This window comes from Ammodytes marinus (genome assembly GCF_949987685.1).
Source record: "Ammodytes marinus genome assembly, chromosome: 21".
Taxonomy (NCBI): Eukaryota; Metazoa; Chordata; class Actinopteri; order Uranoscopiformes; family Ammodytidae; genus Ammodytes; species Ammodytes marinus.
Genome location: NC_137225.1, coordinates 15,740,556 through 15,760,326, shown reverse-complemented (window position 1 = coordinate 15,760,326; position 19,771 = coordinate 15,740,556). Strand labels below are relative to the sequence as shown.

Sequence of the window (19,771 nt, the reverse complement as noted above, 5' to 3'; positions counted from 1 at the left end):
AAATCAGCTTTATCTGCGAGATCTGATGCACAAGAAGCATTTTTTTTGTCAGGGTGATGTCCTGGATGATGCAGGTCCCACTGCAAGCAGCAGTCATGGTATTTTCTTGTGTGTGAGTGACAGAACAAAGCTTTAGCGGGGCACACATTGGCCATGGAGCGAGGAGCAATTTGAAAGGAAAAAGATTACCCCACCAGTCTGGGTCACGGTCACCTGAGTTCTCTTATAACGCTGAAGATGTTCCCTGTGACATCTTCAGCTTCAGTTTAGCAGAACAGAAGCTGCAAATCACTATTTCCTTGATGATCAGCAGAGGGTGAAACAGAATTTTTTTATCAGCAAATCATCTCTGAATGGAAACACTCCAATTAGTTTTTTTATGGTCATGTCAGTGAAAAATCTATCAGTGCTCTGAGAGATACATATAGTTGCATGGACACCACTCATTATTCAGGGGAAGGGGATGATTGATATGACATATGCAGTAAAGAATGAGTGATGAAATCTTGTTTGTCAAATTTGGTTTCTTATTGAAATTTATTCATTTCTTATTAACACATGGTGGTGCACCTGAATGGCATCCGCCTTTTAGAGCTCTGTCAGGTATTGATTTTTGTTTATCAAGTATCGGTCCCTATCTATCTGGAAACTCAATAAGTGCTGGAATCCACAGATATAACGTTTTCCATTAAAGGTTTCCACACGTCTGACCTTTAGGGTTGCAATAAACAGGTTTAGTAAAATGGAGTGATGATTAGGGAAGTCTCAATCTGCACAATCTGTGACCACACAAATGGATTTATACCTGACAGTCCTATGGCTTGTCCTATCATGAGTGTACTGCAGAAAAAGGGGAATCAGCAAAAACATATTTACTTACTTAAAAGGTTAAATACTCACTCTGCAAATACTCCCCTACAAGTACAATTCTTGCATTCCAAACCTTATGTCAAAATTAACTTAGATTATCAGAAGTTAAAGTAGTCCGTTTACTGCGGCACTAATGTGTATGTTGCATTTAACTGCTGTAGATGTGTTTTAGGTTGAGCTCATTTAAACTCTTTAAACTGTTGGGTAGTTAAATCTACAGCAGGGCATCATGTAGTGTTAGGCTCAGTCCTCATCACAGCAGACCCTGTTCAAATCCAACCCGTGGTCGGTTCTCTGCATGTCCTCCCCTCTTTGCCCCATTTTAACTCTGTCTCTCGAGAAATACGAATCTCTAAAAAGCTCTATTTTCAGCTCTGTGACGATACATTTTCCAGCTGATCCTAGAGATGGATTTAAATTGTGTTTTAGTCTTATGGAAAGAAAGTTTATGCAACAATATGTGAAGTAACACTTGTCAGACAAATGTAGTGGAGTAAGATGAGTAATATTTGCCTCCTTTCGTGGAGTAGAATTGTACAGTTGAATAAAATGTAAATAGTCGAGTGAAGCAGAACAAATACCTTGCTCCTGTATTCAAGAACAGTACTTGGCTTAATGACATTCCACTGCTGTTTAAAGTAGTTAGTTGAGATGTTATAAAATGTTGTCTTTTTACAGTTTCTTTCAGAACCACAAAGACCTTGACGATGACGAAGTGGGCAATCGTTCAGACAAGCAGACAAAGTTGGCACTCACAATAAAAGATTAATTTCTGCAATGTCTGCCTAGCCACGCGGTCTAACTTTAAGTGGGACAGCAAGAAAAACATCCACTTTAGTGAAATGGCACTGAAATTATGAATAGTTTATTATTCTTTTGCTGAAAACATGTGTATTGTTTCTCCAAATCTACGTATGTGTTTTTTCTGTGATACTTAATAATCTAATGTGCAGCATGTTGAAATATTAAATAATAATAAAAAGTACATGTGATCAGGCGCTCCGGTGGCGTAGTGGATAGAGCGCCTACCATATTGGATCAGGCCTTGTTGCAGTGGCCGCGGGTTAAAGTCCGACCCATGGACCTTTACTGCATGTCACCCCCCCCCCCCCCCCCTCGTCTCTCTCTCTGTCTCCCCATTTCAACTCTGTACTGTCAAATAAAGCTTGAAAATGCCAAAAAATTATCTTTTAAAAAAAAAGTACATGTGATACCATTTCAGTTATATCATTGAGAGTTTAGAAGAAAATTATCAAAACACTCACTTATGGGCTCAAAGATGTTCCACCTTTGAGTTTTGTGTTTATTCACTGAATTTGCAGACTTCTTTCATAGCAGGCACAGTAGAGATGAATCAAGGTAAAAGCTTTTACTCCGTTTTGATTTCCATTATTCATATTGAAGCAACAACAAAGTAGGATGCTCAGATGACAAAGAAAAAAAACAGTGATGTGGGTTGTGCGAAACAGAAAAACAGCTGCAGGAAAAGTTCATGAATATCTGTCCTTTTTCTGTGTGTGTAAAGCTTCCTGGGGTTATTTTAGCCAAAAGACAATGAATGCTGGGAAGTATGCTTATAAGCGAACAATGTTTTTACACAGCTTGATTTGATTGGTTCCATGAACAATCTGTTTGGGCGTTTAGCCGACTCATATATTGTAGGAATTGTGAAATGCTTTGGCAGCTTAAGGACACAAACATTCCCATTAAAATAATTTTAATAAAGCAATGCAAAAAAATCTGGTTTTATTTACCAGCTTCTCCAGGCATGAGCATCTTTGAAAATAATTTTGTATAAATAATACACACACAATTTATCCCGTTCCTTTCTACTCTCAAATTGTCATTGGTAATTGCACATTTACGATGCTTTGCTTTTATTTATGGTGCATTTGCTTCGACCAAAATCTGACCAAACATGTAAAAATTATGTTCCACACTCCACGAACAATTTCAGTTGATGATATGCGACAAACTGGCCGGTTATCATCCATCTTTTGGTTCTGCCTCAGTGGGTAATAAAAGTCTCAGGACAACAAATGCTAATAAATATATTCAACCTTGAGGTGTTGTGTTGACAACAAATTAATTCAATAAGGAGAGAAACTGTTGTGTTGGCTCCGGCCCAGTGTTTTGGAGGTCTCAAGGCACCCAATTATATTAAAATATGTCTCCGCATGACAAACAACTTGTTCTTATTAGAGCCCAAATTGCTTATTATCCTGAGATATACGGACGACTGGTAAATGTGTCTCTGGGGTGCGCTGTCCAAATGATCTTAATTATACTGATATAAGTCCAAAGCAAATCACCATTACATTAAAATCTACAAACCTTGATAAATGTAACACCAAATAATTAAGAAAGGATCGGACAATTATTAAATTGTGAAAATGTGTAACCCCAAATGACTTTTATTGTTGCCATTTTACCTTAGACTCAGGAATATTCAACTATTAGTTTACTCTTACATCAATGCACGTTAAAATCACTCCTAGTTTTCCACTACTTTTTCAGATTTTTGCTTTTAATTCAACCTCTGTCCTCACAGTGCTATCCACACATATAGTGTTTAAAGCACGCCCTCCGTTTTTGAAGTGTCATATTTCCCACTGTGTCGAATGTGCGGTTTGACTCTCTGGGGTGCTAATGTCTCCATGAGTGCAGCAACACTATCAAACGGGGACGAAAAAAGGTTCCCCTTATCATGCAAAAATGGCTCGGTGGAGTCTAGATTTAAAATTGTACAGGCTTTTTAAGAGGTGATGGATTGGCTTTTTTCACACCCACAGAATATGTAAATGTGTGTAGAAACTTTCGGCAAATGTGCCCTTTTATCTGTGGAAGGCGCCTGCTGAAATCCATTGCAACTGCAAGACTGTTTACCGAGTTAGTATCGTGTTCATCTCCCTGAGGTGGTCTGTGGATGCCAGAGCAGTAGTTGTAAATAGTTGGAAGTTAGCAAGAAGGAAACATGAACCCCATGGTCATAAATCTGAAATCTCTGAGAAGTGGAAATAAAAATCTAAGGAAATGGTTTGGTATCAGGCAACTACACAGAAAAACATCCAAATGCTGTTGAAGCTGATATGAAGTGCAGTGATGTGTGTTAACCCCCCAGTGATGTGTGTTAACTTAATAACCTAATATTCAATTCAAGACAAGTTTACAGCTAGCAAAAAAAAGGCCTCAGGCTTGAAAAACGTTAAAATATCAAAACCTTAAGTCCATCAAAGTGTTCCATAACATCTCCCTATATATATATATATAGAACATCATGTGTAGATATACAGTATAAAGTGATAATTTAAAACTAAGAAGCTAAAGGATGTTAATTGAGATGAATTGGGGGTCTGTGTCATAGAAAAGCAGCCATGTATGGTCGCCTCCTTGAGTCTGGTTCGCACAAGAAGTCTTTAAATAATATCTGATCTCTCACATCAGAAGGTAAGGACAACTGAAACGTTTGCTACATCTGTGAATGAGAATTAGCATTTGATTTTGCAAAAAATTCTAATGTTGAAGGGGTGATTGAAGTTAAAACAAATTGGATGGAATGAGAGCGTTGATCCATGTGTTAAACTTAAACACGGATTGAGAAAGATGAATATAGTATCTTCGGAGAAACAATAATCTGTTTCTCGTTTAGAGTTCGATGATGAAGATCAAAACTACTAGGCTCAAAGTAAAATACCTAATAGCATCTTATAAAGCGTACTGACAACCAAGTGATACCAATCTTCTGTTCTAATACTCTTGGCAAGCAAGCGATTAAGCAACATCCGCTTTACATCTGGAACATGATTTTGAATGTGAATATGATTTGACCCTGGAGACACATACAAGAAAGAGAACAAGAAAGTGTGTACGCTGCAGAGAGCCCATTTGAATGGGCCGTTGATTGAGGATTCATGACTCACTGAGTAGAAATCTCCTGATAACGCAGACTTCTGTGAGAGCCTATGGAAGTCACGGCTCTCTCACATGACGTTAATGCAGCGTGAATGAATGAGTTCTCCTCCACAAGGAAAGAACGGGGGAACACTGAGCAATTCAGTGTTCAATTCAGTTTTATCTGAAGGACGCGAATGGCTCCTCGGATACAGCTGGGTCAATGGTGACAGTTGGAGGTCCAGGTCAACACAAGCAACAAATTCACTATGAAGAAAAAGCACTTTCAGGAGGACAATTTTCTATTTGCACTGCAACAGTTTAAATACCAGCAAGAACATTTTCAAGAAAACTAAATAGAAATAGGTATGTATTTAAACATGGGCCTGTATCATTACACCTGAGGGGTTTAAATTAGACTAGCCACAGGAATGATGCACTAATGTGCTATACACAACTTCACAAGGGGGCATTTTCTGATTCCTGTGAGTTCTTCAAATGGTGAGTTTACGTAAAAGTCTTGGAGCCAATGGATTATTATTACTTTTAAATCTCAAACTCTAATGATTATTTGTATTGTCTTCACACTTTCGCAAATGCCATTGAAACGCAGCAGAAATAAATCATCCCCCATCTCTAAGGAAACAAAAATAGATCCTCGCAACTTACATCACCACCAGCGTCAACCAAACACAATCACACAATGTCAGTGAAATTTTTCTTGGATTCCCGAAGGCTACTGAGTCAAGAATGGAGGATATTGTTGAAAGTATAACACTCTTGTTTGTTGAGTAAGTTTGGATTGTGTGGTAGGTATTCAGCGTAACTTTGAAAGTCTATGTTAATATAGTCTAGTTTATGTAGTGAGCGCAGCAACCAAGGACAGGAGGTTTTAAAAGAAAAGGGATGCAAATGGCTGAAATTTTATTAAAGGAAAAAAGGGCCCCTAAAGAATAAAAAAAACTGTTAATGCGTTATGAGAGCTGTGAAGGAGGGAGTCAAGGGGTGATTCAGGAAAACCCAAGAAAATGTTCCATTGTTTCTCCTCCTTATCTTTCATTACTGAATCTTTGATCGACCCCCCCCCCCCCCCCCCCCTCTCTCTCTCTTTCTGACTGTGCTCGTTCCAAAATAAAGGTTGAAGTAAGAGCTGGAGCCCTGGTTGTTTTCATAGACCCTGACTGTAATCTGTGACTGAGTTTACGTGTACATTTGGTTTATGTAAACCCTGCATGCTGTTTACAGGAACCTGGATTAACTTTTATCCAGGGTTTGACAAACCCCCCCACCCACACACACACACACACACACACACACACACACACACACACACACACACACACACACACACACAATATGTCTGAAACTGATGGTTGACAGGGTCAACATTGTTATTGTGGATAAAGTTTTCCCCAGGGCATTGTCTGTGAGGTGAGGCTGTTAAGCAGTAACAGAGTACGCAGGCAGTCAATTCCTCTCATTATGTGAAATGATAGGAACATTATTCAAATGTAAAAAGTTCTGAAATTGGTCTTGTAAATAACAATGATGCAATGAAGCTTTTTATGAGGCTCATGAATTAATATCCACTTTCCGGCGAGTTGTTCCCCTCGGGATGTCTGCAGGGTTTCTAATAATTCTCCGATGTCCTCAGGTGACCCCTTTGACGACTTTAAATGCCCATTTGCATGGGGAGCAGCACATATATTCTCCAATATCTTGCAATACACTTTCAAATATATATAAAAAAAGAAATTAAAACGTTGGCAAATCAATGTGTCAGCCATGAGCTAATGTCTGAATGACAGCACAAGGTCCTGGTGGTAAGGGAACCTGTAGGCTGGTTTGCGTCAAAGTTAATTATTCCACCAAAACAGTAAACCTAAATTATATTTATACAGTGTACAATATATATATATATATACACACTCAACAAAAATATAAACGCAACACTTTTGTTTTTGCTCCCATTTTTCATGAGATGGACTTAAAGATCTAAAATTCATTCCAGATACACAATATTACCATTTCTCTCAAACATTGTTCACAAATCTGTCTAAATGTGTGATAGTGAGCACTTCTGCTTTGCTGAGATAATCCATCCCACCTCACAGGTGTGCCACATCAAGATGCTGATCTGACATCATGATTAGTGCACAGGTGACTGTCCACAATAAAAGGCCACTCTGAAATGTGCATTTTTTTGCTTTATTGGGGGTGTGGGGACTCAGAACCAGTCAGTATCTGGTGTGACCACCATTTGCCTCATGCAGTGCAACACATCTTCTTCGCATAGAGTTTATCAGATTGTCAATTGTGGCCTGTGGAATGTTGGTCCACTCCTCTTCAATGGCTGTGCGAAGTTGCTGGATATTAGTGGGAAGTGGTGCACGCTGTCGTATACGCCGGTCAAGCACATCCCAAACATGCTCAATGGGTGACATGTCCGGTGAGTATGCTGGCCATGCAAGAACTGGGACATTTTTAGCTTCCAAGAATTGTGTACAGATCCTTGCAACATGGGGCCGTGCATTATCTTGCTGAAACGTGAGGTGATGTTCATGGATGTATGGCACAACAATGGGCCTCAGGGTCTCATCACGGTATCTCTGCAGAGATACCGTATGTGCATTTTGAATGCACATGTGCATTCAAAATGCCATCAATAAAATGCACCTGTGTTCTTCGTCCATAACAGATGCCTGCCCATACCATAACCCCACCACCACCATGGGCCACTCGATCCACAACATTGACATCAGCAAAGCGCTCACCCACACGACGCCACACACGCTGTCTGCCATCTGCCCTGAACAATGTAAACCGAGATTCATCCGTGAAGAGAACACCTCTCCAACGTGCCAGACGCCATCGAATGTGAGCATTTGCCCACTCAAGTCTGTTACGGCGACGAGCTGGAGTCAGGTCAAGACCCCGATGAGGATGACGAGCATGCAGTTGAGCTTCCCTGAGACGGTTTCTGACAGTTTGTGCAGAAATTGTTTGGTTATGCAAACCAATTGTTTCAGCAGCTGTCTCAGTGGCTGGTCTCAGACGATCTTGGAGGTGAACCTGCTGGATGTGGAGGTCCTGGGCCGGTGTGGTTACACGTGGTCTGTGGTTGTGAGGCCGGTTGGATGTACTGCCATATTCTCTGAAACGCCTTTGGAGACGGCTTATGGTGGAGAAATGAACATTCAATGCACGAGCAACAGATCTGGTTGACATTCCTGCTGTCAGCATGCCAATTGCACGCTCCCTCAATGCTTGTGGCATCTGTGGCATTTTGCTGTGAGACAAAACTGCACATTTCAGGGTGGCCTTTTATTGTGGACAGTCTAAGGCACACCTGTGCACTAATCATGATGTCAGATCAGCATCTTGATGTGGCACACCTGTGAGGTGGGATGGATTATCTCAGCAAAGCAGAAGTGCTCACTATCACACATTTAGACAGATTTGTGAACAATGTTTGAGAGAAATGGTAATATTGTGTATCTGGAATGAATTTTAGATCTTTAAGTCCATCTCATGAAAAATGGGAGCAAAAACAAAAGTGTTGCGTTTATATTTTTGTTGAGTGTATATATATATATATATATATATATATATACAGTACAGGCCAAAAGTTTGGACACACCTTTTCATTCAATGCGTTTTCTTTATTTTCACGACTATTTACGTTGTAGATTCTCACTGAAGGCATCAAAACTTTGAAGGGACATATGGAATTATGTACTTAACAAAAAAGTGTGAAATGACTCTTAAATAGGTCTTATATTTTAGATTCCTCAAAGTAGGCACCCTTTGCTTTTTTGACAGCGCTACAAACCCTTGGTGCTCTCTCAATGAACTTCATTAGGGAGTCACCTGAAATGGTTTAGCAAAGAATTCCACATGTGTTCATTCAAAGTTTTGATGCCTTCAGTGAGAATATACATTGTAACTAGTCATAAAAATAAAGGAAACACATTGAGCGTGTCCAAACTTTTGGCCTGTACTGTATATATATATATATGCTGTATACTGTATATATATACCCCGTTCTCCCCTATATATATATATATATATATATATATATATATATATATATATATATATATATATATATATATATATAAATATATATATATATATATATATATATATATATAGGGGAGAACGGGGTAATCTGAACCACTTTTTACATTTGCTCCCTTCTAAGGGAGCTAAAATGATTTATCACTCAAATTTACACGTTTCCCATTAATTCAGGATGTTTCCTAGAAATGGGCAATAGCAGAATTTTTTAAAGACAAAGGGCAGTGAAAATATGATTGTTTTAAAAAAAGTTGTCATGTGGCTCAGTTTACCCCAGCTGTGGGGTAAACTGATCCACTTACTTTTTCCACTCTGAAACTACCATAACAACACATATTGTAACAGTAATAATCCTGAAAGCTAGCCACACATTCCAGAAGAATGAATGGAACACAAGAGAAAATATTCATCACCCGCAAAAAATATGTAGTGAAAGCTGAGGGGGAGATGTGTTTACCTTTGTGCTGGTCGCTGAAGTAACTGAAATAAGTGGGGCAGGTTATTGTGACCACCTCTCCCACTGTGGCTGTCGGCCAACAGGCGATTATGTCCCACATGCCTTGGCAACCTGCCAGGGGGAGACGGTCACCATTAATGTGCAATCTCTCTTGTTGTGACAGACACACACAGACACAAACATGTGCACACAGTACACACACACAGACACACACACACACACACACACACACACACACACACACACACACACACACACACACACACACACAAAACATAATGGCAAAATGAAATCATGTGCTCAACATGACACCCATGACACAATCAATGCTGTGCAGTGACTGACATTCTGAAACAAAATCAATCAAGCAGTGCAAATAGAAATGATTTTAGCAGAATTTTTTCTTCAGTGCAGCGATAAACAGTTTGTCACAGTGCAGACTGCAGATGGCTTCTCAGCACAGCTTTAGGTCTGTCCAATGACATTTGCCTAACAGTGTACAGTCATTAGCTCTAGAATAAACAAACAGTCGAGAGGTATTGATTTTCATGCCTGTTTGTTTCATTTACATTTCGGGAAAATCTCAATATTTAAATTGTTGTATAAGCATATATAGGCTGTGTATGTATGTAGGCTTTCCCACACACTGCTAATTCATTTATTAGGGATGTGAACCTGTGAGAGCAGAGTCCACTACCTTCCTGTTGAGGAAGCAGATAGGGAAGTAGAGAAATGAGGGTCATTGCAGAGATAAGGAGCAACGCTGTTTTCCACACACGCCGTTCATTGACCTAATGTAACATGTGCAGTATGTGTAGTGATTCTTCTGTATTAAAATTGATCAAAATTAGACCAAGTGGAGAAAGCACAGACAAAGTTTAATAGTTTTTTTTCATCTGTGTTGTTGAAGTGAGAGGAAATAGGACAGACCCGATACATCAGTGAGTAAGTAACATGGTAAAGGGTATGGATGTTTATTTATTTATGTATTTGTCTTTTAGCTCATGCTATTGACAGTAGGTAAATTAGGTCAGAGTAGCTATCAGTGGGACTATATACATTTTGCGTTAGCCCGTTGATGCTCAACTTTTACTCATTAGCCTACCGATTTATCACTGTGTGTTTTCATGACAATTGGGTAAACCATATATAACCTCATTCACGGTTATTTTACGAGTTCATATCCATGATGTAATGTCCTCCCTATTGGCTTAAGGGCCCTACACATTAACACAAGTGTTTTCACTTTCTCTGGCTGATCACACCTCTGTTTGGTGTACCTTTTGTTGTGTTTAACATCAAAGCTGTGAGTGAAATCACTCACTATTTACTAAATAGTGCATGTTTGCCACCATTTTCATTAAGTGTGATATGCCCTTGTAAATTCCCTTTAGGAAATTTAAATAAAATCCATGGTATGTGCACTGCCATCTGCAAGCAACCCCCCTCCCCCCCCAATCCAAACGGAAACTTTAAAAAGTTGAATTTGCACTTTGATGTGCATACACATGTTAAGTGTATGGTCCATTATTTGTATTTAGTGTGTCTGCATATTATTGCACCAAAACAGTAGAAGTTGTCTTTAATTGTATTTTGTACTGTCTGCATGTTTGCAATAATTTGCACATAGCAAACAAAATTGCACAACTGTAAGGTCAGTTGTCTGATGTATTTTTGTATTCAAATAAGCAGTTGTTTATTTCTTTGCGTATTGGCATCTTTGAGCAAAGTACCCCCAACATTTTTGTTGCGGTGCATTGCGCAGCGCCTCCTGTGACCCTGGGTAAGACACCTTGACTAAGACATTTCCTGGGGGAAACACTGTGATGGAAAGATGTGTCTAAGGTGATGTCAGCAATAGTGTATGTCTCTAGAAAACTCTTTATTCCTGCCAGCTATGAAAGTGCTTTATCTCCAGACTCCCACGCTGTATGACCTCAGCTCACTATTTATTCACTCTGATGTGTCCCATTTCCTCTCAATGGATATAAACAGTCAAGGGGAGGGAAATAGACTTTGGAGAATGACCTGTAGTGATGTTCCCAAAGGTGCTATTCTCACAGCGCTCCCGCTCCAGCTCAATCTCGTTCACTACGTCACACATCTGCACCGATAACACCTGTGGAAGAGGCAAAAAGCACATTCAGGTTTCAAGAATCATATATGCCTCTGAGGCCCTACAATGCAGCAATGAAGGAATTCATCCTCAGTAAGATTGAGGCAGGCATACCGACATATTCCAGTAAATATGCGCTGGTAAATATTTTAGAACCCTCCTGCCATTGTTTTCCTTTCAGAATGAACCCCTGGGCTAATAAGATACAGTAAATGAACAATTTGAAATGTTCCTTATTTCTGAAATCCATACAGAGCTCCCTCATGCCTGGCAAATAGATGTTATCATGCAAATGGATTAGGAAGTGGGGAAGGGAGCCGCTGAGTAATCTGCCGCAATTGTTCATCTGTGTCAACAGAGGCTGAGAAATGCGGACTGACAGCCGCTGGCGCAGAGCCGGCGGGTCAAAGAGAATGTGTAAGATGAGCAGCGAAGAAGCTTGAGAAGGTCAGCGGAGATGAAGAAGTTGGGCATAAGACGCAGTGTTTTCACCAGCTCCCAGGGAAGAGCTTTACCCAAGTTAGGACGCTCACAAAGGCACAAGGCCATAAAGGTCATGATGACATCATGTAGTTACAATTGTACAACTCATATAAAGTATATTTTAATTGGTGACGTATCAGGAGCCTCCACCCCCCAGGTGCTCTTAAACATGAAATGATCCTCGTCAATGGTCCACAAACGGCTTGTTTATTTCATGGTCGAGCTCCCATCTCAACTGACATCGCTGTTAACAGTCGTCTGCACAACAACACTCACCTCAGACAAGAAAAACACCTCAAACTGTCATTAATGAGAAGGGACACTAAAAGAGCAACAGCAACACTCCAGTTGCTTGTCAAAGCCTCTTTGAGCAGTGCAATGACTCAATGTAATGAAGCGGAATAAACTCAGAGGTAAGCTGTGCCCATCATTTGATTATGAGGTAAGTGCACAATATGACACAGCCTGCTGTGCAAATACATCTCAACATTGTGATATATATTTGTGCAGGAATTTTTAAGAGCACACAAACACATCAACAACTAAATAGTTCTGCAAGGAGCGGCACTGCTTCAGACACTCAATGCCTCCACAGTCAGATGCAAAGAAATAAATGGTATTTTAAAGGACATGTAAATGAGAAAATCCTGATTAAAATGTGTGGATATGTCTGTGGCCATAGGATGTTTTCAGTTTGTTTGTTTTCACATTTCTGTTGGACAATCTGCTTACAAGTAAAGACTGCAGGGGCTAACTAGTCTAATCAAATTATTTGTAATTGCCAAGCACAAAAACACTTGGTTGAGTCACTTTTTCTTGATAGACAATGGCCTTAATTGAAGTTGGTCATTTTAGGTAAAATACAAGAAATTTTTTGATTAGGTATCGTGCTTTGCTTACTAACTGTTTTTTTTTTTTACCGGTACTAAAGGGACATTTTAAAATCACCCCTCCACTTTAATGTATTTTGCTATGCTATGCTATTCTAATTGTTTCCGGCTGGGCTTAAGTGTGTTATGCCTATTTTTCCACACAACAAACATGGGTTGCAATTTCGAATATGAAATCGATTGTTCACCCTTATGCATGTGCATTGGAGGATTTCTTAATCTTTAACTACGTTTAAAAATAAATTGTGCAAAACCATATCAGATACAAGTTTCTATTCCAAGCAGAGTATTGTTATATGTTTCTAAAACACCTTCAAATCTAACGCATAGGGGCTTTGAAGATTGAAAAGGTTACAGTGACCACAGTACTACTGCGCTGCTGTAGCTCCGTTTGTTAATCACAGCCAAATGATGCCGGTTGACTTTTAAGCATCACAGCATTAAGAACAGCAGCTGCCTACATCCTACCAAAGGTATGAAAAAATTTAGCGAATACAAACTATCAATTTTATTTACAACCACTCTCCCCACCGTCGCACACCCTCTCTCCCCTTGTGAAGGAGGTCGTCGTGACATTATCACAATCCACAGAACTATGCTCACTGGAGTTTTTGCCTGCAACTGACTACAGCAGAAAATCCAACAAATCCTGAAGTCGTAGCAGCAACAACAACGGCCAAGAGGCAAGATATTACACTGCTAGCATTATCTGAACAGAGCAACATAGAAAGAGGAAGAAAGCTGATGTCTGTCAGACCCTTATTTAACCTTATTTCTGATTATCATGAATTTTATTGACAGGGGATCTAACAATGGAGCACTTAAGAGAGGATTTGAGTCAGACGGCCACTCAAAGGGGGCACTAATGCTTTGTTATCACAGTCAACTCAAAGCACATAATATAATATTACTTTTCAACCTGGTGTGAGTAACATCTATCATGTATTATCAGTGCATATGATAAAACGTCAAAACAATTTTTAATCAATTAGACTCTTTGCTACTCTTATGATTCACTTATCACTAAAGCTTAAGTCACAATGTCTACAGTGAAAACAGGCCTATTTATATTGCACCCAAGAGTGCTCCCAGTAGAACCCTACAGTTAATGAATATCAAAATGAATGCAGAGCCTGGCTTTTATCCAACTTTAAAAAAAATATAGGCCCTTCTAGCTCACAACCCAGACTTCCAGTTTAATTTGATATGAAAGGGCTTTTTTTGTTTTTGTTTCTCCTGGCTTTTGGGAAATGCAAACCAGTGGCAACAAACCTGACATTAACCATTAATGCTGTATAAACAGTTAAGATACGGGTTCTCATCAGGGGGGGAAAACAGACAAGATACTGGAATGTGGACTCAGTTCTGTGGGACGCTGGGATCAAGCCCTGTTCATTGCATGGAGGTAGTTTATTAGTTCATGTTTAACCCTGTTTATTATGAATAGGGCCCGAAAATACAAAGTGACGTCATAGTATGTGGATTTATTGGAGAGCGGATACAAGAGAAGACTTATGACAATTTAAGTATGACAAAGTATAGGCCCTAACTGCCACTTCAAAAATGCTAAAAACCTACCTATAATATATTTACACTTCGGAAAGGCCCAGTCACGGATATTGCCATAGGGGGCAATTAATCAAACTGTCAATTCCTAACTACACAGATGATAAGTGAACCTCGGCAAAGCTGCAGGGACGAACACTCGCACACTATCTCCGTGAGCAAAACAACAGATAAATACCTGCCAGCTTGGATGAGTTGGTTAGCGCGGAGTTCATCCTGATGGCTGCCAAAGTTTTCAGTGATTGTTATCATTTCTGTCTTTTCTTGTTTGAGTACAAGATAACGATCAAATTAAAAATTAGGAGAGCTGACAGTAACAATTGATAGGAGAGGCTTGTGTCTGTGTGTGGCCGTACAATGCAGAGTGATGGGTTTATCCCCATCCAACACTTTAGTGGAGAGCAACGTTTAGGACTATACATCTGCTCTGGTCGTTTAACATAGGGTTGGATAGTCAGTTAGAATAGTGTGTGCAGTCATGGACACGATTTAACAGCCACACAAACATGAACACCGGAAATGTTTTTGGATAGTGCTGTAAAACTGTTGTGGCTTGTGGGTGACCTTAGTCTGTGCAGTGAGCGTGTACTATTGTGCAGAATTGTAAATTGCTCTGGATAGTAACATCTTATATTTTCCATTCCATGTCTTCAGGGGTTTTGGTTATGAGGTATTTTAAATTTTTTGGAAATGCTAACCAATTGCTTATTAGTTCATTTATTTTCTTTAGCATGTGCATTAACCATAAAGCTATATCTGGAAGTCCATTAGATTAACATCATGGCATGAAGCAGGGATAATTCGCTAGCCTGGCGCTCTCTAAATTTCAAAAATAAGTGCCTATGAAGCAGCAATATTGTAGCCTGGAAATCCAGACCCATATCTAGAATGATGTAGGGTCTGGGGATGAGCAATAGACCTTCCCAACTAAAGGGGCAGCACCAACGCATGGATTAAAAATCACACTGCACGCAATTGGATAGCACTACGACCAATCAGAGCTAGGAACAAGGTGATGTATTCATCCCCATGTGTTTAGCAAACAGCAGGGCTAACTAGTAAATTAAACTTTTGCCATGTTCGGTTGGCAAAACAGAAAATGCATCTTTCTCGTTTGTTAAGTGTCAAGGCCAAAGCCGTTTCAAACAACATATCCGCAACCATCTTTGTTGTTTACTAACAGCATTTCGACAACGCATGTGTAGCGCTGTCGTCATCTGGTTACATCCGCCCATAACAGATAGTACGATTTGATTGGTAGCTCAGAATTTTCCAACATAGTTAATGAGCTCCAATGGTTTGTGCCCAGATCAGTAAGCTGATCAAATTTAAATTTGCCAGCGGCAGGTCTGGATTCCAAGACTAGCAATATTGAGGAATATGGTTTGGTGCGCTTTGGCCCCATCTAAATGCCCCCAAAATGTGACTGCACTAAAAATTCTTCATGTAAAGGTATGTATTAGTGAACTACGGGTAGCACTGAGCCATGCGAGCTGTTTCCTCCTGCTTCCAGTCTAAGCTAATCAGGAGGCTAATCAAGCAGCTCCAGCTTTAAATGTAATTTACAGGACATGAGATGTTGATCTGCTCATCTAATTTGTTACAAAGGCGAATATGCATATCTCTGAAAATGTAAATCAAGGTATATTTGAATGTTTGTTTAATCTCTTCATTGTTGGAAAGAGGCAGGAAGGAGAAGTCATTCCTGCGAACCCTCCATTCTCCTCTCCCATCTGCATTGTGTTATACAATAACGGTGACATCCAGCCACAAACGTGCGTTATTTAACAGCTCATTTTCCATGTTCTCAATCAACACCACATTTCCTCACTAGATGTATGTTGAAGCATGTCAGGGTATGTTATTGTAAAGCAGACATCTATGGCTGTGGAAAGGACAGGACTGTAGCAGACCAACAAAAAGGTTTTCCATAGGGGTGCCTATTAGAGCCACCAAAGTATGTCAATAAATTATGTGGTTGAGGAAGCTTCGGGATGGCTCAGACATCTGAGAACTGTCAAAGTAAGGAGGAGGATGTAACTTGGCTGTTCACAAGTCTACAGTATATTGCCTGGAAAGAGCTTCCCTGACAGACATTAAAGGAAGTCATGCTAAGTGTCAAATGACTGAAATCCCACCAAAAACATGACGGTTATCATAATCACAAATCTTAAGCCTCTAGGAATCGCACCATTGTACGATTTTCTTTCCCATGCCTCTGAAATTGTAGTCTATACCACACAGGCCCAAGGCATTCCTGATAACTGAAATGACACAGATACCTGTCAGAGATTATTATTATTTTTTTTTATTATTACAGTATTATTATTTAAAAAAAAATCCCTGTCAGGAGTTGGAACAGTAGTAGAGAACTTCTGACGTTCCTTAATAGAGATAAACCGTTTCTGAAGAATTAGACGCAACTGCAGATGAGCAGATTAGCCCCAAACTCAAAGTCCATTAAAGATTGCTTATTTATTTCCCAAAATAGGCAGACATCTTTGGAGTTATGTGTTATTGTAAAAACATCCACGGTTAAGCTTATCCAGCAACCTCATGTCATGGACACAGACTCTTCCTCTGCAGCACACAGAAAGACTCGATGGAAATGGTCATTCAAATATCTACACACCTACAAAGTACAAAGATATTTGAAAAAAAAATATTAATGTAGTCCCTGTTATATTGCTGTTTGTATCCCCATGGGATTACATTGTTCAAGATGGTCGCATACATCGCTGTTGAGGTGCCTGTACTTTGAAATATTGAATTGGATGGTGTGCTTAAATGATCACCAGATACAAATGTACAGTAATGTGTGTGTGTGTGTGTGTGTGTGTGTGTGTGTGTGTGTGTGTGTGTGTGTGTGTGTGTGTGTGTGTGCGTGCGTGCGTGTGTGTGTGTGTGTGCGTGTGTATATGGGTGTGTGTGTGTGCATGTGTGTTTGTGTGTGTGTGTGGGGGGGAGGTTATTTTAATCATTGATCAATAAACTCTTAAAAGCCATGGCACAGATCTTTTTTTTCCCCTAATGAAAATCTGACTAGAGGAACACTTAATCTAACAATTTAAATGATAAATTTGGCATACTGCCATATTTGTGTTCATTAGTCTCTGTCTAGGGCTCTGAGTCTTGTTTTAATTCAATCGACTGTTTCTGTCACTCCATTTGTCATAATGTCTGTGTAGGCGGTTGAGGAGCACAGGCTGGTGTTATTGCCAGACAAGAAACTTCACCTTCACAAAAGTAACAACTCAGCTTCAGACAAAGGGATGAAATATAGTTTCTGCATTTCCCAAAGTCAGTTGTAGCCTACCAAACGAATTATGAGCATCCTTGAACAAAAAGTAAAATACTATTTAAAAAAGGTTAAAAGGCCATATCTTTCTACTTCACAGTTAAAATGTATTAATGAAACATATGATACACTAATGGGCTCAACACGATAGATAGATAGATAGATAGATAGATAGATAGATAGATAGATAGATAGATAGATAGATAGATAGATAGATAGATAGATAGATAGATAGATAGATAGATAGATAGATAGATAGATAGATAGATAGATAGATAGATAGATAGATAGATAGATAGATAGATAGATAGATAGATAGATAGATAGATAGATAAGATTAGTGGGCATATAGATAGCGACTTTGGAAATACAAAGCCACAACTAAAACAGCTGAATCGCGATATCCAAACTCGTCTAATGTTGGTTTTGTATGGGTCCATCACGTTCCTCATGCGCTCATGATGTTAGTTTAAAAAAAATGGTTTAATTTTTTTTTTTTATAAAAAAAAATAGTAATATTGTCAGACTAAAGGATAGCCTAGGCTACTTACCTTTGGCAGATATCCGTAGAGCAGCAATAGAAAGAACAGCTGTGAAGCATCCATGTCTTTAGTTTTTGGAGCTCCTCACTGTTGGCAAAACTCCTCCGTAAATATGTAAAGGTGTGTGTGTATGACGAAAGCGTGGCTGACGTAGGCTATGTGTTGAAAAGTGTGTTTTCAGACGTGTGAGGCGAAGTGAAGAGTTCCTGCCGCCCCATCGGATTGCGCTCTGCTCTGTGCGCTTCAACAGTCGCGCTGCATCCGTGTGACTGGATACCCGCCCATTCCCAACTCCAGGGCTCGTGTCCCCGGGAGGCGGCTCGTTAAGCAGCTGCAGACCTATGCTGCAGACGCATTCATGTGGTTTAAGGTAAGGAGGCTGCTGCAAGTGAGATAAACTATTTGTAATTGTTGTGTGACAACCTGCCTCCCTTTTTTCAATTATGTCAGGAGCGCGGTTTCCAAAATAGATTTTTTTGTGCTGGGTTGGCATCCGATAGGCTAGCCTACTATTGGTCTACTTTAGGCAATAGGGGGCGCTATTTCTCCAGTCAGGCACCGTGCTACTTTACCGCTGCAGTGGTAAGAAGAGGGCGCAATAGGAGTAGCTAATTAAAAGTGTCTAATGGTGGGAAATAAATCCTATAACTTGATGGAAGTAGGCTACATAGAATTTTTTCATCTACCCACATGCTTCATTGTAGGCTATGTAATCATTAATTCGGTAAATCTCCTTTTAATCTATGCACAATTTTACTGGAGTAGCCCACTGGATTCTGACCTCTCAAATCCTGCAGGGCCATACGAATTTAGATAACCAAACGCACCCCCCCCCCCCCCCCCCCAGCCTCCTTACCTATCTTTATTATTGATTGTTTTGTCACTGTCTGTCGGCTTATTGTAAATAATATTCTTCTTTGCAGTAGTTATTTGAAGGAAATTCCAATAACTGTCTTACAAGTGTGTCCTTATTTTTCATATAATTATAGATCCTCAACATAAAAGGACGAGGGAAAAAAGGATCTTCAAAGCCAGTGTTTCAATTCCTGGACCGTGCCAATATTAAAAATAAATAGAAAACAATGACTAATGATTGCATTAGCCACTCTCAAAGTAGTAGCCCCATGTAGCACCTCCATCCCCTGCACTACACCCCAGCAGTCACACAAATACCCCCATAATCTATCCTGGATTACTGTTGCTGGCTGCAACATCCACCCCCTCCATTTTCTCCACCCTCCGCCTCACGCTGACGCTGTCAGTGTGGACCTACACTCACAGCTGAATGGACCTCATGGCACCACTTCATCTTCAGTCTCTCTGACAGGTGGAGTTCGCGCCTTCAGGGCATTACTCTGCATGAATCCACCCGTTAATATTGATGGAAAAATATGTTTCAAACAGACCAACTGAACACCACGAAAACATGCATCAACAAACATAACAAAGACTTGTTTTTCTTTGTGACATGTTGTGCTGCCTGTAGCTCTGTTATTATTTCATTTACAGCTAAAATGTGTTTTGCAACACTTGTGTGCAACACTTTGTGAAATAAAGATCACGAAGGAGTCATGTAAG

The 19,771-nt window shown here is 39.8% G+C and overlaps 1 protein-coding gene across 1 annotated transcript in view; it reads right to left on the bottom strand.

Annotated features, from left to right (window-relative positions):
* Positions 1–18,256, bottom strand: part of vipr1b (vasoactive intestinal peptide receptor 1b) — a gene marked incomplete at both ends in the record, with an annotated part of 35,613 nt that extends 17,357 nt beyond the window's left edge. The window contains 3 exons of the mRNA XM_080050617.1: positions 9,299–9,409; positions 11,327–11,417; positions 18,203–18,256. Coding sequence (XP_079906743.1) covers positions 9,299–9,409; positions 11,327–11,417; positions 18,203–18,256 — 256 coding nt within the window. The remainder of the gene's footprint in view (positions 1–9,298; positions 9,410–11,326; positions 11,418–18,202) is intronic.
* Between the last annotated feature and the right edge of the window lie 1,515 nt (positions 18,257–19,771).